The sequence below is a fragment of the Artemia franciscana genome, unplaced genomic scaffold, assembly GCF_032884065.1.
Source record: "Artemia franciscana unplaced genomic scaffold, ASM3288406v1 PGA_scaffold_62, whole genome shotgun sequence".
Classification (NCBI taxonomy): domain Eukaryota; kingdom Metazoa; phylum Arthropoda; class Branchiopoda; order Anostraca; family Artemiidae; genus Artemia; species Artemia franciscana.
In genome coordinates, this window is record NW_027062701.1 from 767,954 (window position 1) to 791,052 (window position 23,099).

At 34.6% G+C, this 23,099-nt stretch overlaps 2 protein-coding genes across 2 annotated transcripts in view; one reads left to right on the top strand and one right to left on the bottom strand.

Moving 5' to 3' along the window:
* LOC136042093 (uncharacterized) overlaps positions 1-22,617 on the bottom strand; it is a 51,865-nt gene extending 29,248 nt beyond the window's left edge. Inside the window, exon 1 of the mRNA XM_065726992.1 lies at positions 22,568-22,617. The gene's annotated coding sequence lies outside the window, so the exon portion shown is untranslated. The remainder of the gene's footprint in view (positions 1-22,567) is intronic.
* LOC136042094 (uncharacterized) lies at positions 2,864-11,478 on the top strand. Its single transcript, XM_065726993.1, has 2 exons — positions 2,864-2,968; positions 10,875-11,478. Exons 1-2 carry the CDS (start codon positions 2,927-2,929, stop codon positions 11,388-11,390), a joined length of 558 nt encoding a protein of 185 aa, XP_065583065.1. The 5' UTR covers positions 2,864-2,926; the 3' UTR covers positions 11,391-11,478.
* Positions 22,618-23,099: the final 482 nt, after the last annotated feature.

The following is a 23,099-nucleotide window of genomic DNA, read 5'->3' on the forward strand; positions in this document are numbered from 1 at the left end:
TCCAAGTTTTAGGTTTCCCCCTCCCAACTCCCCGTCCCCATCACCAGATCCGGTCGGGATTTAAAATAAGAGCTCTAAGACACGATATCCTTCTAAACATCAAATTTCATTGAGATCCGATCACCCGTTCGTAAGTTGAAAATACCTCATTTTTCTAATTTTTAAGAATTACTCCCCCCCCCAACTACCCCAAAGAGAGCAAATCAGTTCCGATTATGTCAATCATGTATCTGGGACTTGCGCTTATTTTTCCCATCAAGTTTCATCCCGATCCCTCCACTCTAAGTGTTTTCCAAGATTTTAGGTTTCCCCCCTCCAACTCCCCCCAATGTCATCAGACCCAGTCGGGATTTAAAATAAGAGCTCTGAGACACAATATCATTCTAAACATCAAATTTCATTAAGATCCAATCACCCGCTCATAAGTTAAAAATACTTCATTTTTTCTATTTTTTCCGAATTAACCGGCCCCCACTCCCCCCCCCAGATGGTAAAATCGGGAAAACGACTATTTCTAATTTAATCTGGTCCGGTCCCTGATACGCTTGCCAAATTTCATCGTCCTAGCTTACCTGGAAGTGCCTAAAGTAGCAAAACCGGGACTTTAGGTTTTCCCCCTCCAACTTCCCCCAATGTCATCAGTTCCGGTCGGGATTTAAAATAAGAGCTCTGAGACACAATATCATTCCAAACATCAAATTTCATTAAGATCCAATCACCCGCTGATAAGTTAAAAATACTTCATTTTTTCTATTTTTTGCGAATTAACCGGGCCCCCACTCCCCCCCCAGATGGTCAAATCGGGAAAACGACTATTTCTAATTTAATCTTGTCCGGTCCCTGATACGCTTGCCAAATTTCATCGTCCTAGCTTACCTGGAAGTGCCTAAAGTAGCAAAACCGGGACCGACAGACAGACCGACAGACCGACAGAATTGGCGACTGCTATATGTCACTTGGTTAATACCAAGTGCCATAAAAACGAGACAAAACCAAATTGTTGCTCTCGCAACACAATGAATACAAAATAATCTAATGAGTAGAGCTTCTAGGACTGTAAGGCATTGGTATCCATAGTGAATATAGATGGAAATCAAGCTGCTATTTTGCTATATTCAAAATTGAACCATGCGATCAAGAAATTTTTCCTGTTTCTTTTAAACTTTGTGCTTGTGTAGCCTGTAAGTAGGTCTTGTCAGCGATCAAAAGAGTAGTGGAGTCATCAAGAGTAGGATGCAAAAAAATATTACGATATAATTCCAAAATATTAGCTGTGAGAAAGAGTTGAATGAGAGCAAAGGAGATTTCTTGCATTTTATTTGAAATTCAATTTCAAATTTAACTATTTAAGGCAGCTTGAACCCTCAATTTCTGATCCTTTGAACTTTTTGCTTGTCTAGCCTGTAAGTAGGGTTTGCCAATAATCAAGAAGTATAGTAGAGTCTACAAGAGAAGAAAAAAAAATGTTACACTGTAATTTTAAAATATTGGTAAACATGCAGAGCATGTTTACTAATATTTGTCAACATGTGTTATTATGTTATTATATTATGTCAACATATTTTGTCAACATTTGTTTGTTGTTGACAACAGTAAACAATGCGTAGCATTTCAGCCACCTATTTGGTAATTAGGCTTATAAAGATATATATTGTATGAATATTGCAGTGTAATTCCCAAGATTGGTTAAAATGCATAGCATGTAATGTAAATAAATTGTTTCTAATAGAAACATAATTAGTTGGTCTCTGTATGGTGACTTATTAAATTAACCCAAAGTTCATTTTCAATAAAAAAAAACTAAGTCAGGGAACAATAGATGTATCAAGATTTGAATGAGAACAGATGAGATTTCTGATATTTTATGTTAAATACAGTTTAAAATGTAACTATTTCAGGCAGCTTGAGGCAGTTTCGGATTTGAGGCAGTTTAAATTAAATTTTTAATTTAATACATGATTAATAGATTAAATTTTATTTTTCAACTATGCTGTAAATTTTTCTCTATTAAATTTTTCGACTATGCTGAACAAAATGGCTATCTCAAAATTTTGATCCGGTGACTTTGACGAAAAATGAGCATGGGAGGGGGCCTAGTTCCCCTACAATTTTTTGTCACTTTAAAGGACGCTAGAACTTTTAATTTCCGTAACAACAAGCCCTCTCACGACATTCTAGGACCACTGGGTCGATACGATCACACCAGGAAAAAAACAAATAAAAACGCGTCCGTGATCTTTCTACTGACAAAAAATACAAAATTCTACATTTTTGCAGATAGGAGCTTGAAACTTCTACATTAGAATTCTCTGATATGCTCAACCTGACGGTGTGATTTTGATTAAGAATCTCTGAATTTTAGGGAGTGTTTCCTCCTTTTTTCGAATAAAAGGCAAATTTTCTCAGGCGCGTAACCTTTGATGGGTAAAAATAAGTTTGATGAAACTTATATATTTAAAATAAGAATAAAAATTCGACTCTTTTGATGTATCTATTGGTATCAAAATTATGTTTTTTAGAGTTTCGGTCACTACTGAGCCGGGTCGCTCCTTTCTACAATTCTTCACAACGAACTAATCTGTCAAGCTAAAAAAAAAAAAAAATCATCAGCATTGTAGCTAGTAAATAAATAAAATGATTCAGAATGTGCTTTTTCAGATGACAAATGTGCAAATTGGACTTTGGGCACACGCAATAACCCTAACCACCTTTGAGTAACAACGCGGAAGCGAAGTGGACGAACAACTTGTTTTGGGGTATTATAGCGTGGAAATTCCGACTGGTTTGATCGTAGACAAGACAAGAAGATAATTTTTTAACAACCTGCAGATCAAAGGCTAATGAACCATCTTTTAAACTTAAAAGTACTTAAAAATGAAAATTTCAGTTAGTTGTTGTATAAAATTTGAAATACAACGTGCTATTTATGCTTAAGAAAAACGAAATGATAATCGGACATATAATTAAGGTAAAATGAAAAAAGAAAACTTGCATAGTATATTAACTCTGTATCAAATTCACTTAATTCATTTTGATCGGGAGACCAATGAGGACACATAGAGTTTATATCCTACCCTGAGCTAAACAATACAATAACAAAATTCTTACTTCAGAGCCTACAGAAAATTTATTGCACTTTCAGCGTCATAACCCGTTTAACTGCATCCTAGCCTCCCACCCCTAACACCTAGGTATAGTCCTAGGCTATAGCCGAAATCGGCTTATTGTTTTTTTTTTTTTTTAATTGGCGTTAAGAACCAGCAGTAATTAATTGGCAAGTGAGTAATTTAGTAAGAAGCAACAGTAAGTAAATAGCTAAGAACCAACTCTTGATGATAAATAAATATACGACAAAAAAAAACTAAACACACGAAATATGAAAAAGAATTTGAACAAAAACCAAGGATTAGGATTCCATGCATTAGGAAGGTGATTGGAGTGAACTTAGACTGGAAGCGATTTTGTAAAATTCTAAAAATGTAAATTTAACGAATGTAATAACGAGAATTTTGTTATTATAGTGTTCAGTCTAGAACAAAACATAAACTCCACTTTTACCTAATTCTAAAAGATCGTCTTTTTTTGTAGCCTCTGTGGAAGACCCTTTCTTAACCTCCATTCAACGGTCTTCTAAATACGATAATCACCATCACCACAATTGTGTCTCACCCCCCCCCCCCCCCCGAATGCCTGGATCTAGGCTATAAACAATAGTTTTCTGGTTTGTTAGTTTACACTTTTTTTCACACGTTTTTTATGACAAATCTGATCCCAATTTAAAAAAAAAGAAACTTCTATACATAGCTTGGGGCTATAACCAAGCAGAAGGAGGGGGGAGGGGAGTAGGAGTCAACTGTGACGATAGGGGTGAGCATTCACTGGGGTATTAAATGACACTGCCATTATTGTGGATGGTTAAGAAGGCGAATCTTTCACTAAATTTTTTAACAATAAATGAGTTTTTTCTCATTATTAGCCGTAAGTTTATAACATTATTCAAGAAATTCTAGAAAATTTTATAATATATATAATCCTCAAGTTTGCTAATGTAATTAGAACGACACGTTGTACAATACAGAACCTTCTATTGACCTTTCTAATTAGCAGATAAGACCGTGCCGAAGAATGCTATTTTGTTGCATAAAACACAAATTTTACCCCAAAGGATATCGAAAAGCCATGGAATGAAAACACTATATAGGGAATCAATTTAAATTTATCGAAAAACTATGCATTGAGCTTTTCAGTTTCAGATACTGCAATATTGAGCGGTGGCACGTTCGTTCTCAAAGGTGTACTTAGTCCATACAAAAAAAAAGAAGTCAATTTAAACGTTTCTTTAAAGAAATCATTTAACTACGCTTTTATTTTGGGGTTGATAATTGTATAATTGTATAATGGTGTATAATGTATAATGGTGTATAATTGTACATCAGCCCTTACGAAGGAGAGGCAGTGGATCTTCGGGTAGATGGAGGGATTGTGCATGAAGGCTAGAACAATATGCTTTTACACCCATACTTTAAACTCTTGGTGAACATTCAGATAAATTCAGAAGGTCGATTAGGGAGGGGGGTACCTATCGATATCCAATCCCATTTGATTACCAGGAATATTTTGGAAAACGTCGTTTTTCTAGATTCTGACTGAAAACGGCTACACCAGCATAAAGAAGACACGGACGAAGTACTCATTTCTAATAGTTCTAATAACTCCTTTGATTCTGCTTTGACACGGACGAAGTACTAATTTCTAATAGTTCTAATAACTCCTTTGATTCTGCTTGAGCTTGCCATATAATTAATAATGCCTCCACACATTATTTTCTAAAAAAATCTTCTCTTATTAGTAATGATTTGGAGATAAAACAGGTGGTTCGAGAATCAATCGAAAATAGTCTCAAAATTGATAATAATATTTCTTTAAATAGGGACTTGGGGGGAGTATTCACAAAATTATTTATACTCAAATTTAATTAAAATGATCTAACAAAACATTTACTAAACCAATTTATAAATAGCATTGAATCAAACAGTTCGTGGTAACGAACTACAGTAAGGAGCGACCCGGCTCAATAGTAACAAAAACTCTAAAAAATGGAATTTTGATATGAATAGTTACATCAAAAGAATTGCATTTTAATGCTGATTTTAAATATATGAGTTTTTGCTATTTTAAAAAGTAGAGTACAGAGAAAGAGTCAAACTTTAGCGTAAAGAGCGGGGCGTTGAGGAGGAAGAGCCCTTTTCATATACGGAGTAATTTCCGTTCGTTTTAATTTTAAATGTCGCTCCTTACTTTTAGTTCAAAAAAACTTTTTTTTATTTAATCACTTACAAAAACGCCTTTGAGGCTAGCTGCCAAAAAAGCACGATTAGCTTTGAAAACTTGTATTTAATTATTTAGTTCTGTTTTGTTTGAATGAATTTAACTAAAAATAGTGACGAAGACCGCAATGCCTTACCATCACAAACACCAAAAACAAGAAGAACAATAGGGAATTTCTCAAGACAGTGGGAAACAAATTAGAATGAATATTTCGGCCCTATTCCAAGGGCCGTCCTCAGCAATGCAAAAATATATAAGAAGAAGAAATTTGCAACAGGATAAAACCAATAAAACTAAAATTAAAAATTTTTCAAAACACTCCCAGCATCCTTACCTCAGCACTGAGGTAAGGATGCTGGGAGTTTGTTGTTGTCAGGCTACATGCTACCTTTTAACTAATAAATCAACATTCTTGTTTTTTATACTTGGTTTCTGTGTTTTCAGTAAAGCTCTAGTTTTCTATAATCCTACAAACGTAGGGAAATATGATTATTTGGTTTATTTGTACTAGCTTTATTGATATATATATATGGACTGTGGAGCAATAATTTTTGTTCGTTTTAAGTTTCAACTTCGCTCTTTACTTCTCTCAAAAAACTTTATTTTTGAGATTAATTTCGATAAGCATCGGTCCTATTGCTTCTCTAATAAAAAAAAGTGGTAACAGAACAAACCCAAGAAGTAAAGTTATGTTAATCCTAATGAAAAATGCTAAAATATAATGAAAATATAATATTTTAGTTTATATTTAATAATACAATTACATTATAATTATATTCTATTATAATAATATAATTTGGGCTATATATTTGCAGATTACGGGGTGTGGGGGGTAAAGTAACCTAGCCTAACTTGACCTAACCTTACCCCACCCCCTTAATGTTCAAATATATAACCCAATTTATATGCATTCTGTCACCCGTTATTTATCTTTGTGGCTGTGAAGCAAGTTTTCATAGATTGTACATTATCCTCATTATCCTTAGCAAATTATCTCTAGCATACTTTCATCCCCAAACCTATCCTCAGGGCCTCCGTGGGTCAGTTTAAATCTAAAGGTATAGTTTTGGAACCTTTCAACTATGCTAAACGAAAAGGCTATTTCAAACTTTTGGTCAAACAATTTCTGAGAAAAAACGGAGGTGGGAGGGGGGCTAGTAGCCGTCCGATCTGTATTGCAAATAAAACAGACACCAACAATTTTAATTTCCGCTCAAATGACCCCTCTCCCGGTGTTCTAGGACTGTTGGTTCGATACGATCGTCCCTGGGGGAAAAAACAAACAAATTAACACGCATCCGTGATTTTTCTCCTGGCAAATAATACAAAATTCAACACTTTTGCAGATACGGTCTTAAAACCTCTACATTAGGGTTCTCTGATACGCCAAATATAATGGTTCAATCTTGATTAAGATTCTTTGGCATTTAGTGAGTGTTTCCTCCCTCTTTCAGGCAAATTTTCGCAGCTTCTTAGCCCTTTATGTGTAAAACTAAGCTTAATAACTCTTACATATTTGGAATCAACATAATAAGCTGATGATATATCGATTAATACCAAAATTTGTTCTAGCTTAAGTTACTGTTGTCTCTCCATTCTTACAGTTTGTTACCATAAACCGTTTGATATGTTAGCAGATAAATCCAAAAACTTAAAGAATAGGCTAACTGCACTTATTAGGTGTTTCAATTACAAATAAGAGAATTTAGAGAATTATTGAAGTTTCAATTAGATATTAAAAGTAAATATTAAAACCATCAGACAATTCCCAGAATAGATACCCCCCTTACTCCCAACCAGCTTCAATCATCAGACTACAATCGATTTAATATATAAATCCTATTATAGAAAGCCCTAAGTCCTATTTTCTTATTCAATTATTTCTTTTTTTATTTAGAAAATTATATTTAATCTATACCTACCTTCTTATTTTTCAATGACTCCCTTACAGAAGAAAATCTTTTTTAAAACTGACAGATTATGGAGAAAAAAAAAAAAACATAAACATGAAGAAAAAACCTGATCAAATGTTGTGAAACAGAAAGTATAGAAAATTTTTGCAATTTTGCGAATAACTAGGTTCGCCTATTATCTTGATGATAACACTCTGAGGTCTATATCTGATATGGACATATGGTATGGTGGAAAATCGGAAGTTTCAAAGGCGGTATATTTGCATAAATACTAATCTGGAACATATTAGGAACTGTATGATTTATTCGATTGGATTATGAATCGACGCGCTATATTTTGAAAAATCCCTAGATTTAGGAAAAAATGACTAGTTTTAGAACAAAAATCACTATAAATCACTAACCAGAAGAAAATAACTAGAAATAGCGATAAATCACAAAGGGCGGCAACGCTGCGTTCATCGGATCACCAAGAAACTTGGGAAGTTGTTGAATACACTCTTGTGAACGTTTTGAGCATTAAATCCCTCCCCGTCAAGACCCTCTGAATACTTTTCGTACTGACTGATACAAGACTCTTAAATACTTTTCATATTTCATGGACATTAAATTAACGGACAAGTTAATTCTAAATTTGGTCATCTAACACGCTTCCAAAATTATATAACTTATTTTTCAATGAATTCTCTAAATTTAGTATTTAACAGTTTTATTAATTTCGTATCAAGAAAAGAGAGAGAGAGAGAGAGAAATCCCAAGATGAAGAAAACAAACGGGACTATGGCCAGTAGAAGAAAGACAAAATAGAGCGACGCAGATATTGCGCCTGTATAAAACAAGGCGTCTTCAACGCTAATAAGCAAAGATAAAAACTAAAATAACCTAAAATCATGTCTTGGTTAATTATTATTTATTGGTTTTGAATTTTATTTGAATTTAGGTTATTCTAGCTTTTATCTTTGTTTCTTAACGTTGAAGACGTTTTATACAGACAAAACATCCGAAACACTTTCTGAAAAAATATCTATGCAGACGACTGCAGCCAATGTTACCAGATGTCTGGTATAAAATAACGCAGCCATAAAAGCAAAAACATGCAAAAAAGCATCAAATAAAAATGCACCAAAGATGCTGCTTTTAAAGCAAAATTCTCTTTTGAAATAGATCAATAGTAAGAATTCAATTGGCAATCACTTCAAAAAAGTTCCCAAGTAGGCTCTATTTGGCAGCAGTGCTATCAGTCCTGCTACTATTTTGACTACAGAGTGAATAATTAATTGCACCACTTCTTGAAAGGGTTTCAAGAATATATTACCTATTTATATAGGTAACACATGAGTGAGGGGCCATCCACGTTGTTGCTGGTCTTTTTACAAATGACTCTTAAGGCATTTCTTACGGCAGCTTCCGTTAGAAATACAGTTCTAACAGATTGTGCTACAACGAGATATTTCTAAAGTAAAAACAACCAATCAAAAAACAAAACTGTCGTCATCAGAATTTTTTTTCTCTCTTCAAAATAAAAGTAAACAAGTGAATAAAGCACCCAAGAAAACGAGGAGGAAATATTTCCATAATAAAAGGGCAAATGTCAGTTTTAAAAAGAAGTAGAAGCAGAATTACACAAAATATTTTTAGTTGTATGCAGTATTCTAACTCATAATGAAGGGAGAGAAATACAATTATAAGAAAACGATTTTATATTGTATTCTAGAACATGCTTCCAAAAATATACTGGATTGGAAGCTGATCTCTAGAATATCTTTTTCACCCTTCGGTTTTTTAGTTATTTTCAGACTCAAGTCAATTTTGCCACCAACATGAGATACTATGGCAAAAATATAGGTAAAGAAGTTTTGCTTGATAATCCCTCATTATAGCACTTTTGAAATAGCAGCTTCCAAGGAAGTTCTCTCCTATACCTCAAAATTTTAACCAAATTCAGAAATTACTATATATAAATTTTTTACTTTCTCTTGGACATAAAAGAGAGAAATAAATAAAAAAACAAATTTTTTTTCGACTGATTATTCTATTTAAATATAAAGCAAACAGATTTTATTCTGTACACAAGAGGGTCACCCCTCCTCAATATCTCACTATTCACGCTAGTATTTTAGGACTTTAAAAAAAGCTTCTTACTCTAATTAAATGGACCTTGTGTTTAAGAAGTCGTTTTAAAGATCAAACTTTAGCCTAAAGAGTGAGGTAATGGGGAGAGGGCAACCCTCTCATATACAGAATAATTTCTGTTCGTTTTGAGTCTTAATGTCACTCCTTACTTTCAGTTGAAAAACATGTTTTTAAAATTTGGTTTCTGACCGTTCTTCAAGTAATGCCAGAAAATCCAGCTCCCCTCCATGAATAATTCCCTCCCTTCCATGGATAAATTAGAGAAAATGTATCTAAATAAAGATCCTCTCACATAAAATATCTTCCCGGAAAATTCCCCGGACTATTCGACTGTGGCTCAAGATCTCCCGGGAAAATTTCTTGCGGACGATTCCGCCTGATGAAGTCTCCTTGTCATACTTTCAATTGAAAAAGGATTTAATATCTGATCGTTTTTCAAATCATGTCGTCAGTCGGAAATCTATCCTCCGTGGAAAATTTTTCTCGGAAATTCCCTTGCCCCCAGAGGAAAGTTGCTCCTGCAGAAAATTCCCCCATGGAGAATGTCTCCGGTGGAAAATTCTCCCCCATGAAAAAATCCTCCAGACGATTCCAACCCCGTTAGAAATTTCTCCCAGAACATCTCTACATGTTAAATTGAGTCGGCAAAGACAAAGTAAGATAAATAAAAAGAATTTCGTATAGGAATTCTAGCAAAGTCAACAAGTGTAGAATTTGCCTGGAAAGCTACGACCCTCAAATTTTCTCCAACGGAAAACTCTCAACGTGGAAATACCCCCAAAATGTCTTTTCACTTCCTAATAAGACATATGACACGTAAAAGATTTGTAAATTTCGCAACTTAAAGCCTCTTTTCACAGGGACTGGGGGGGAGAGGTTCAAATAATTCCAAAAGGCATAGTGGATCTTTCAACGATGATGAGCAAAATGGCTAACTAAAAAAAAAATCTAATCGGACGACTTTAGGGGAAAAGGGGCATGAAAGGTGTTCTGGCTGCCCTCCAATCGGTTTGGAATAGCGCAGTAGAGCTTTTTATTTCGTATCAAATCAGCCCTCTGTCGAATTTCTAGGATCACTGGGTCGATATGATCGCTCCTGGGAAAAACAAACAAACCAAACAAATAATGATCTTTATTCTGGCAAAATTCCACATTTTTATATATAGGATCTAAAAACATCTACAGTGGGGTTCTTTGATGTGCTGAATCTGACGGTGCGATTTTCATTAAGGTCGCTTGATGTTTCGGGGGTGTTAACCCCTTTTTCCAAACTTAGGCAAATTTCCTCAGGCTCATGACTTATGATGGGTAGCATTAAACTCAATGAACTTCATAAATTTTGAATCAGTATAAAAATTTGATTCTCTTGATCTATCTACTGTTATCAAAACTATGTTTCTTAGATTTCAGCTACTAATGATCGTGTCACTCCATAGTTACAGTTCATTACCACGAAACATTTGATAACAAAGCAAATGAGTAACTTTATTTGTTTTACAGGTGCTCCTTTCTTTCACAATTATAACTGTTGCTACAGCTCAACTAGAAGGCCAACGAGTAGATACAGTTCAACCAGAAGCTCAACAAGGAGCTACAACTCCAATAAAAAGCCAACAAGATGCTGCAGCTGAACCGATAGCCCAAAAAGGAGATACACCTCAACTGGAAGACCAACAAGGAGCTTTGCCTCAAATAGAAAGCCAACAAGGTGCTGCAGATCAAATAGAATTCCAAGAAAATGATACAGACCAAGTGGAAGCCCAAGAAGACGAAGAGGCCAGCTCAAGAATACTTGGCTTAGGAGGTCTGCTTGGTGGCCTTGGGGGAGGCTTACTTGGAGGAGGCTTACTGGGAGGAGGCTACAGACCAGGATTCGGAGGCGGATACCGACCTGGATTTGGTGGTTATGGCTACAGACCTGGATTTGGAGGTTATGGCTACAGACCTGGATTCGGAGGCGGATACAGTCCTTACGGCGGTGGGTTCGGGTACCGTCCAATTGGATTTGGAAGATGAAAAATATTGAGTTTTAGATTCTTTAACTGAAAAACAATATATTTTTATAATTTGACCGACTTTTGATACTAAATGGTTTATTACAATGTTTCATGTCTATTACCAGTAGCTTACCTACACATGAAGTTTAATTTATAATAATTTCTTAACTTATCATCCCAATAGGCTATTAACTAGACAAAGTTCAAATATGATATAGCACTTTTCTGAACAGGTACATAACGATGCACGTACATATTTTTAGAAGTTGGGAGTAAGCGTTAAAAAAAAAAAAAAAAAAAAAAAAAAAAAAAAAAAAAAAAAATTAAGAACCGGAACCTGCAGATTCAGCACTCTAACCCTAAAAAAGGTTAACCTTACCACAGAAGAATCTTGCAGTGGCAACCTTGGTTCTGTTTGACGTGTTAATGTACTAAATTAGAGTGGAATGAAGGTGGTTTTTGATGTTTGTGTTTTCTCAATGTGTTGGCCCGTTTAATTTGAATATGTGAGTGGTTTTCCATTCCATTGAAAAGGTGCGTTTCTAGCCTAGCCTCAAGGGTGCGCACTTGAATTTTATTAGTACGCAACATTGGCATATTCGTTTGCCAACCTAATTTGTAAACACTGAAAGTACATAAAAGCCGAGTAGATCACTATAAGAGCGGGAATTGATTGAGCGTGTGATCGATCGCGATTATTATATTCGACCAAATTTTTTGTGTTTAGGTTAATTTGGAAAGAAAAAATAATTTTCTGCCTTGCCTGTCTCTAGACCTAAAGTTCCCAAATTTCAATCTAAAGAAACCTGATTCTTTGATTTTTAAGCAACAAGAAATCTGTTTCTACTAGTCCTAAATATATGCAATTCATTGAGTTGACCTTACCACTCACTCATGAGAAATTTCTAAAGGAGGGATTTGACAGGGAAACCACTTTCTGAATATTTTTCTGATGTAATTCGTTTTTATATTTGGTGTCTGCATTTAAAAATGCTTTTTGAGGAGTGTTGTACTGGTAAGGCGACGTCATTTTTTTCAAGGTTCAAGGTTCTTTATTATAATAGCAACAAATTATAGAATTTTATACACTTTTCCGTCGGCGGGGAGCGGAGCTCGTATACCAACGAGAAAAAAAAAAACAAAACATCATATCACAGAAACAAACACAACTATTCTTGCCTGTATTTCTTATTAAAAAAAAATAACGTTGACATACCACTCCAATCTATTACCAACACACGTCCATTCGAGACAATACTAACATAATAATACCAACTAACAGGACACAGTGGGCATGGAGTGCAGAAAGATCATATCCAAACAATCACAAAACAACAAAAATAATAAATACAGGACACCATCTTTCACCAAAATATTTTTTTTAATTTTTAAAGCACTGAATGAGCAACGTTCGGAGCTTAATCTAACCTTAAACAAAAATAAAGAAGGCTGGACACTAAGACTCATCGGGATAATATCCACAATTGTATATAACGATTCTGTCGTTGATTTATTTGGCAAAAGGGAAGGAGTAGTAAAGATATGAGGGTCATTGAGTAGTAAAGATATTCATAGAAGGGGGGCCAGCATATTCTCTCCCGGGACGAATCACTCCCCACGTAAAATTCCACAATTTATTATCATACAAAAGTAAAGAGCAACATTAAACCTTAAAACAGGCAGAATTTATTCCGTATTTATGGAATAAAATTATATTCGGAATAAATTCTGCTAGTTTTAGGGTTTAATGTTGCTCTTTACTTTCATGTGATAATACTTGTTACTTTTGTTTATCAGAGGCATCGCTATAGCGTTGTCTATACTAGAGCCATAAGGCTTCAATGTATTATCATTTATTACCAATTAAAAAAAAAATTACGAAAAAGAAGTTTTTCAAAGAAAAGTAAAGAGACACATTAACATTAAGACCAGTAAAAAATACATTCTTATAATAGTTCAAACTCAAAATGACCAGAAATTACTATTGGAGAATAAACGAAACCCAAAACGACAGAAATTAAAATAAACGATCATAGAAAACTTAGAGATAACAGGTACTAATACAGATGAAGAAATAAATCTTGAAACGAATAAAAATTAAACTGAATGCTCAAATCAAGCTTAAAACGAACAAAAGTTACTACAAGCAGGAGTTTAACTACTACCCATCTCCCCCTCCCCAAATCGTAAGAGTCTAAAGCTTGATGCGTCATTTGCATGTTATTGGAAATTATATGCATCTTGGAACACTATGCTTTTAATTAAGGAAAAAAATTACAATAATAATCAAGATGACTGGGAAAAACTTATGAAATTAACTGAGTAATAGACTGAGTTTGATTGGAAATCAGAAGTTCCAATGCCCTTTTAAAGAGTAAAAGTGATCAAGGGGCAACTACCCCCCCCCAAAAAAATGCCCTCTTTTCCCAAAGCATCCGATCAAAATTTTGAGATAGCCTCTTTTTTCAAAATCGTCCAGAGGTCAAATAATTATGCCTCCGGGATAGAAAAAAAACACAGCCCCCCAGGCAAGTGCAGTAAGTTATGCAAGCTGCCCACTGTTAATATATAAGAAGTATCATGGAAGGATCGTCGCATAAACTTCAGAGGAGTTTCTATTGACTTAAGATCAAAAGTTCTAGTTCCCTCTTTAACAGTCAAAAGTGGCCGGAGGGCAGCCAGTCATCCTTCCTCTAAATACATTTTTTCCCAAATACTTCCAATCAAAATTTTGAGATAACCATTTTCTTTAAACTAGTCAAAAGGTCTAATAGCTATACTTCCAGGAATGATATGTCCCAATAGTCCCGGGGCAAGGACCGTAAATTATGCCATTTACTCATGTTCACATGCAGGATTTATCATTAGGAAAAGAGAAAAATATTAGATTTTGGGTGCATCTGAAAAGCCTAAGGACATTAAGGTGAAACCTTGGAGAATGTTGTGGGGTATGTTATACTAAACCCTAAGGGACATAGTGTATCCACTTTATCAAAAAAAAACTGCAATATTTTGAGAACAGCTAAGGGCATTGAGTTGAAACATTCAGGTAGGAGAAACCTGAATGATTGCAATCCCTTAAAAAAAAAAATCAAAATTTTCAAATGGACATCTTGTTCAAAATAGTAAATAGCTTAAGTATCTACGCCTGTGAGGATGACCTACCCCCCTCCCTCTCCTCATCAATGATCAAAATTTTGAAAAACCGGTTTGTTCAAAATAGTCAAAAGGTCCAGTACCTATGCCTCCAACGATGCAATACCCTTCAGAACCACCAGGGTAAGGAATGTAAATTATGCAATTTGCCCTTTTTTACGTGCAGAACTTATCACTACAAAAAAGGAGGAAGTTTTTATTCTTAATGTACTCAAAAAGGCCAAAGGTATCAAGGTGACATTTCAGGAAATGTTGAGGGGCATGTTAAACTAAATCTAAAGATACTCTGTGCACAAGTGTTGTAAGTCATATAAGTTGTTCATCCTTTATATACAAGGTTGGTTAATAGGGAAAGGTGGTTTGATTCTGATTCTGAAAGTCAAAGCACACTACATGATGGAGAGTATCCAAAAGGACACAATAACAATATTTAAAGAACATCTCAGGGTGTTAAATTGAAACTTTAAGGCATGTTGAAAAATGATCAAATGGTAGCTGGCCCTCCCCTCTTGTCCTTTACACTGAAAGAAATCTGAAGCAGCTATTTTATTCACGATGGCTAAAATGTCTAATAGCTAAGTCTCTGGGATGCCACCATTTGTCAATTTTCTACATGCAGAATATATCTTTAGGAAATGGAGAATGTCTGATCCTGTATGTGTCCAAAAATGCTAAGGGTATTTAGGCAAAATTAAGGGAAATGCTGAGGGATGTGTTGACCTTATCAAAAGAAACTATGCATATCCAAGTTATCAAAAAGACCTATCTGCGATATCTTAGGAACAGGTAAGGGTATTAATTTGAAACATTCAGGGCCACTACTACTATAACTACTATTGAGGCAGCAGATGAGACTGGTTGAGACTGCAAATGTGACTACTTTCAACTGCAACCACTTGCAACTGTGACTGCAGTTGCTTGTAGCTGTTACTATATCGATTTGTCACTAGTTTCAGGGAATGTTGAACTTTGAAACTTATGTGTTGAAAAAAACACCCACTTTGATGTTAAAAAAATTAATGTTGAAATGGTGAAGTAAAGAACAGTAAAGAGTTAAAGAAAAGTAAAGAGCCATATTAAAGAGACCAGCAGAAATAAATTCCTAAAATAGTTCAAACTCAAAACAACCAGAAACTGCTATTAAAGAAAAAAAAGGAAACCCAAAATGGGCAGTAATTAAACGAACAATCATAGCAAACAAACATATAACAGGTACTAATATAAATGAATAAAAACATCTTAAATGATTAAAACTTATCAAGACCCAAACATAATTTTCACTTTGCTAAAAAAAAAGCGAACAAATGACCATGGATTGTCAGTTTTATATACATATACTGATATTTATTCCTTAGTGTTTTAATAATTTTTTACTTACTAAAGTCGAAAAACTGAAAACATGTACAATGTATTTTGCTTTCAGTAAATAGCAAATTATGTTCTGGTCTTGAGAAGGCATGGAGATTATCAGCAATACTCATGTTAATTTTTGCTCTTTTTGAGTTAGACTTACTTATTTATTGTAATTTCTGCTTGTTTTGGATTTTATTTATATATTGCTGGTGATTTGTGCTAGTTTTATGCTTGGAAGATTATTCAACTTTATTTCTGCTCATTTTTGGTTTAATGGATCTTTTTACCTTTCTCTAAAAAACTTCCTTCGAGGAAAATGTTTTTCAAATTAATTTCACTGGTATAAACCAATACAATTTATAATAGATACCTTTTGATTGAAGTATTTGCTTAAGTAAAGGAGTTTCCAAAGTAATAGGGATAGAACACAAACAAAAATCCTGGCAGAAATGAAAAAATACTTCTCAAAATCTGCAGCTCCAGAGTACCTTTTGAGAAAAAGTTCTAACAGAAAGGTTTTTAATTTCTCCTGATGAACAAATAAACCAACAATTTCTATTGATGAAATTTTTAGTGTACAGTTACCAACTGAACACTAAAACTCGTGGCTAGAAACACAGCTAAATGAAAACATTAACACAATGAAATTATTACTGCATAATATACAGCATATTTCTATTAATCTGATGTTTTCTTCTTTGTTACCTACTTTTAAAAATCATTGGCTATTCAAAACTGTACAGTTCTTTCTCAGGCAAAACTAAAATTTATCAAAACAAAACTAAGTTCACAACAACAAAACAAGAAAAATGACCACAATAAATTTATATATGTTCATACATTTTAGCTAGGAAGAAAGTGAATATATCACTTCATGTTTTTTTTCATGCTCTTTCTAAATATAATAATTACTTGTGGGCAAATTCTTTTTGTGGCCCTGTGAAGGTAATTAATACCCTGTATATACTTCTTAAACTATGTTGTAAAGTTACAAAAATAGTTAGACTAATCACTAACAGTTCATGGTAATGAACTGTAAGTAATGAGTGACCCAGCTCAGTAGAAACTAAAACTCTAAAAAAAACGGAATTTTGATACCAATAGATATATCAAAAGAATTGGGGTTTTATGCTGGTTTCAAATATATATTTCAATAAGTTTAATCTTACCCATCAAAGGTTAAGAGCCAGAGAAAATTTGCCTGATTTTTGAAAAAGGCGGGAGGAAAACACCCCCTATAAGTCATAGAATTTTAATGAAAATCATACCATCGGATTCAGCATATTAGATAACCCTACTGTAGAAGCTTGAAGCACCTATCTGAAAAAAATGTGAAATTTTGAATTTTATGCTAGAAGAAAGATCATGAATGTGTGTTTATTTCTTTGCTTTTTTTTTCCAGGAGTGATTGTATTGACCCAATGGTCCTAGAATATCATGAGAGGGCTCATTCAAACAGAATTAAAGCTTCTAGCACCCATTTTAACTGACCAAAAATTCAAGAGCAACTAAGCCCCCTCCAATGCCCCTTTCTATCTCAAAATCATCCAATCAAGATTTTGAGATATTATGACCCTCCCACAGCTCCTGGGGATAGGTCTTTAAGTTACAAAATTTGCATATTGTTGACACATAGTGTTTGTTATTGGGAAATATGCATACATTTTTTTTGGGGGGGGGGATTTTCTGCCGGTGGGATTTTCATCAGGGATAATTTACCATGGGGAGGGAAGTTTCCAGGAGGTGAATTTTTGAGGGAAAACTTGTCAGAATTACTATACACAATTCTCCTTATGTCTTACTTTCTCTTTTCTGTCTCAATTTTATGTGTAGAGATGTTAAGTGTAATTGTCCAGGGTAAATTTTTAGCAGGACTGAATTGTCTAGAGAATAAATCCTTGGGGAGGAGGGATTTTTCCGTGGATGAGTAGCCAGATTTCCAGGCCTTATTTAAAAAATGAACAGAAATTGAATGTAAAAAAAACTCCTCCACAACACCATGCTCTTTACATTAAAGTTTGAATTTTGTCCCAATCTTTTAAGAATGACTCCTGAAATGCTATGTTTGTTTCATTAGAACAATACAAGCCTTTTTTTCAAGTACTAAAAACCTTTAGCAGAATCCATTCAATCCATTTTATTTATTTGTAGACATCCATTCTAGCATGAGTTGAAAGCTGAGAGGGTCTAGGCAATTTATTTTTTGTAAAAAGTAGGTAACTCTAATAAAGAGGAATTGATATATTTCTTTCAGCAAATCAAATGAAAATGGCAAAATTGATTTAGCTTAATCAGATCTAGATGCAGCTGTTGAAATTATTTTCTTATTTGTCATGGAATGCCAGCAGGAATTTTTCAAAGTCAAATGACAATTGACTACCTCAGGCAGCAAAGAAGGTCCATTGCATTTCTGTTAATTTCTCATAAATATTTTTCTTGTGATTTATGGCATAGATTTGAAGTTATATTCCTTAAATAAGGAGCATAATGTAATAATAATTATTATCCTCCTTAGTTTGGTATTAGCTGTGGGGTTAAACACTGCTATGAGCTATCTGTCCCCCCTCTTGCTCTCTCTCTTATAGATCATTCTATTTAGCCAATTTCACAGATGAATGAGCTGTCAGAGCCTCTGGGCTCTGCATGTTGACACAACAATCAGAAGCTTGACTCCAATGAAGCCATTGTTTTTTTTTTGGTCTTGGAGATGATTCCAATTTTATTGACTTACCAGATGACAGTGGTGAAGAAGACCTAAGTTACAGTGCTACTGGCCTGTGTATTATGAATGCCACAGCTGCTTCTGAAGCCAGAGAGGAGGTACCTCATCACCCTAGTCTGCTAGGAAGAGATGGAAGCTGAGTTCCCCCAAGATTTTGATGAGTGTGAGATTGATGATGACAAATTTTAGCTTGTCAAAAAAGTCAGTGTACTCACTTCCATGGAAAGCTCAGTGATACCTTTTCAAAGGAACAGCAGTAGAGGCTGATCCCCCTTGAGAAAGTAATGAAACCAATTATTAAAACTGTTCAACAATGTTGTCTGAGTCTAGACCTCACAACAAATTTGTTGGTGGATGAAGAGATGATTCCATTCAAAGCAAAGACTACAATGAAACAATACATTATGTCCAAGCAACCCTCAGTGCTCAAAAACTTTGTGCTCAGTCAATCATCTGGAATTATGTCCAACTTTGAAATATATCAGCAAGTTTCTACACCAACTGAAAATAAACTACAAAAAGATGGAGGAGGTCTAGGAGGAGCTGTGATTCTTCATGTTTTAGGACATACTCCAAAAATGATGAACTTCCGGTATTATTTTGACAATTTTTTATCATTGCTCACCTTGATTGAAACCCTAACCCTGCTGAATTTCTTGCAGTTGGTACCATACAAAGCAGTTGTATTGCAAATGCTCTATTGCTTGAAGAATGGGTGTTGAAAAAAAAGGCAGAGGTGCAGCTGACAAAGTTGCTGAAAGGAACAAAACAATTTCCCTTGTTTCTTGGTATGACAACAGGACTGTCATAGCTGTTTCAAACTTTTTGGGAATTGGGGCTCCCAAAGAAGTGAAACAATGATATAAAGTAAAAAAGACATATATTTTTGTGCCCAGGACAGAAGTTAAAACTTATTACAATTTGCATATAAAAAGTGTTGATAAAAACAATCAGCTCATTTCTTTATATTGTATTGAAACAAAGACAAAAAAATGGACTATCAAGACCTTTTTTCTATATTATTGATGTGATAGTTTGTAACACTTGGCTTGAATATTGCAGATTTAAAAAGTCTTGAGACCCAAAGGTGAAACAAGTACCTTTGCTTATATTCTGAAACAAACTAGCTGAAATAAGGTTTCTACAAGATAACCTTACAGCCCAAGGCAACAAGGATGTCTAAGGATAAAAGACAAGAATGAAAACATTACTGCATCACTTCAATCATGGCCAATCCCTATGGCCTGGGCTAATGAGAGCATATGCTATGATACTGAGAATCACTACCCACACTATGCCAGTGGACAGAAAGAATGCTGTAGGGTAGAAGTTTTTAAGGAAAAATGGACTATCAAGACTTCACATCACAGAGCATATGCTATGATATTGAGGGTAAAACTTTACTTTCATCACAAGGTTTTGAAAATGCATATAGCAAAATTCTTATGATTACACATTGTTTGTTTGTCATTATTAGAGAAGTGTATCCATTTTTTAGCTTTCTAAAATCCCCCTTCAACAAGAGAAATGTTGGAGTTGGGCAATATCAATGAATAATGACATAAAAATAATATGCAATCATCATAATCTAGCTGTATTGAGCATTTCACAAAAAATAAGAATAAAAAAACCCTAAAAAAAACTAAAATATCTTTGCTTTGAACTTTTAACACCACAGAAGCCTGTCCTTGACTAACTGCAATTTCTGTGGAAAATAGGGTTGATGAAATCATGACCATAAAAACAAGGCTTAACCAATCAGACCTCACCTCACTGGCTGCAGGGCTCATGGACTAATATACTTTGTTCTATAGGTGATGTTACCTGTAAGCAAAATGGGATGTTGCACTGCCTTCCTTTTGTAATATTTAACTAATCATTCTGATTTGCCAGTTCAAATTTCATCATAGGCCAGCATCACAACAACTGCTATTGCCATTATTCAGAAACAGCTGGCTAATTTAAACTCAAAAGTGAAAGTGAATCATTATGGTCCTTGCATTCCCCCTTTTCAAAAAAGATGTTAAAATTCTCAAAGGTGTCTAGAGAAGAGCCACTAAGATAATGAGTGGACTGCATGAACTCCCTCACCCTACAAGGCTATGCAATCTGAAACTCTCAACTCTGGTTTACAGAAGAAGATGGGATGATGCCATTCTGGTTCATAAACTTATTAATTCAAAGGCACTTCCTGATCTCCTTCCTCTGGTGTCTCAGGAGTCTTGTACAAAGGGACATAACTTCCAGCTACCCAGGCATTTCTCCTCAAAGCAGCAACATGTCCATTTTCTGAAAAACTGTGTTGCCAACCTCTAGAAAAAATTACTGCCAGATACCAATGCTGCCTAAACCACAAACAGCTTAAAGAACCATCTCAAGAACAAATAGTCAATAAAAGAATGGAGGTATTACTGGGAAGCACTCAAATCAGCAACAGCAAACCACTAGTCAAGTGTACATATTCAACTATGTGTCATGTATTATCAACTCTGGAGTTTCTACAAGAAAAAATCCTTAGATTGCTCCAAGCTGCAATTTAAGGTAATTTTGGATATTAGCATTAATGGAAGCATGGATTTTTTAATTATCTTTCAACTTCCTACTATACAGAAATTAGCAGTGATGAGTGGAATTAGTATTTAAAATATAATTTCATTCATATTGTACAACCCCAGCTTTTCTCTTGGTGTCAAACCCTGTCTACTTTATGCATTTTTAGTTTGCCCCATGGAGGAGGAGGGTCAACCAGAACTGGATGTGCTTTTAGAATTAGTATTTCTAGGTGCTATGGCATGGAAACTATGCTGCTTTGCACCATAGTTTCCAGTTTAGAAAGCTTGTGATGAAGCTAAACAATTACCATACTTAGAATCACTACCCACACTATGCCAGTGGACAGAAAGAATGCTGTAGGCTGGAAGTTTGCAAGGAAAATTGGACTATCAAGACTTTTTTTCTATATTATTGATGTGATAGTTTATCCCATCACAGAGCATATGCTATGATACTGAGAATCATGACCCACACTACACCAGTGGACAGAAAGAATGCTGTAGGCTGGGAGTTTGTAAGGAAAAATGGACTATCAAGACTTTTTTTTCTATATTATTGATGTGATAGTTATCCCAGAGCATATGCTATTATGCTGAGAATCACTCTCTACACTATGCCAGTGGACAGAAACAATGCTCTAGGCTGGTAGTTTGTAAGAAAGGCTGATTGTGGATGCTATATAGAAAATGTGGGATGTTTTTGTGTCTTATAGAGAAACAAAATTATTTTGTGAAAATCTATGTTTGCTAAAATGTTGTGTGACTGTTTTAATAATGGTTATCTTGAAAATGAATGCATTTAAATCATTAGTACTTTATACTATTCTACTGCTGTCAAATGACAACATTTCCAATTTCCATTTTCTGGCCATGTTGAATTCTAGAAAACATGCAGAGAATTTATTGAGATTTTATAGCCTACATTTAAAAATATAAGAATCTTGATTTTTCTAATGGCTGATAAAAACTCAGGTCAGAAATGGTTATTAATAAAGATTCTGATGGTGTTCTTTTCCTTTTGTTCTGAAGTGTTTTTGAAAGGTTTCAAGCTATTTTTAAAAATTTCTGCAAATGTTCTCAAATAAAAATTTAGGTATTAGGCCCAAGACTAACATTAATAAGGCTACCATTCTGGAATCAGCTACAAATGACAGTTTTCTTCCCTAGACAGTTTTTCTAGAAACATGTATTTGAGTTTTTGATTGATTTGCCTGTTTTGAGCCCCTGAATAGGCTTGAAATGTAATCTAACCCAAAATTAATTTGTGAATTTGGAAAGAGCACAAAAAAGAACATTTAGTACAGTATTTACTTTTTTTCCTAAATAGCTGAAATTGGTCCCCAAATTGAAAACCACAGGTTAAAAAGCTGCAAGTTAGTTAGTCACAAGAGGCAAAGAATGTTGGATACATACCACTTGAACAAATTTTGAATCGATAAAATCGAATTTTCTTCTGTTTCTTGTTTAAATAAGTTAAAATTTCCAGTTAAGGCGAGTCGACCTTCTATATCACACTTTAGAAGTAACCGAACGACAAATTAGTAGCGAAAAGTGTCAATATACCGGATATGTCCATGCATATCAAGCAATGAAATTAGGAATTTGAATTGAATAGAAATTCGATTGAAGTGCGATGAGAACGGAATGCAAGTGGAATTAAAATCACATAACTATCTATTTGATGTTGTCAGAAACCTGCCGATCCCTTTCCCGCGACAGTTTTGCTAGCCTCCTTAAAATGCGTAGTCCTCGAAACATATAATGAAATTTTGAGGCAGTAGGTTTGTTCGAAAAATTCAGAAGGTCCAATAATAATGTTTCCAGGAAGGAAAAGACCCCCAACACCAACAAGACCAATTATGACCAACAAGGGTCATAAGCAATGGATATTGCCAAGCGTTTGCAACATAGGTTTCATAGCAGAAAGGGGGAGGGGTGTTAGATC

Excerpts from the sequence above, each read along its gene's own strand:
- LOC136042094 (XM_065726993.1), top strand. The coding sequence starts at position 2,927 with ATGCTTAAGAAAAACGAAATGATAATCGGACATATAATTAAG. Across the intron at positions 2,969-10,874 it reads TAATCGGACATATAATTAAG|GTGCTCCTTTCTTTCACAAT; the intron begins GTAAAATGAAAA and ends TTTGTTTTACAG.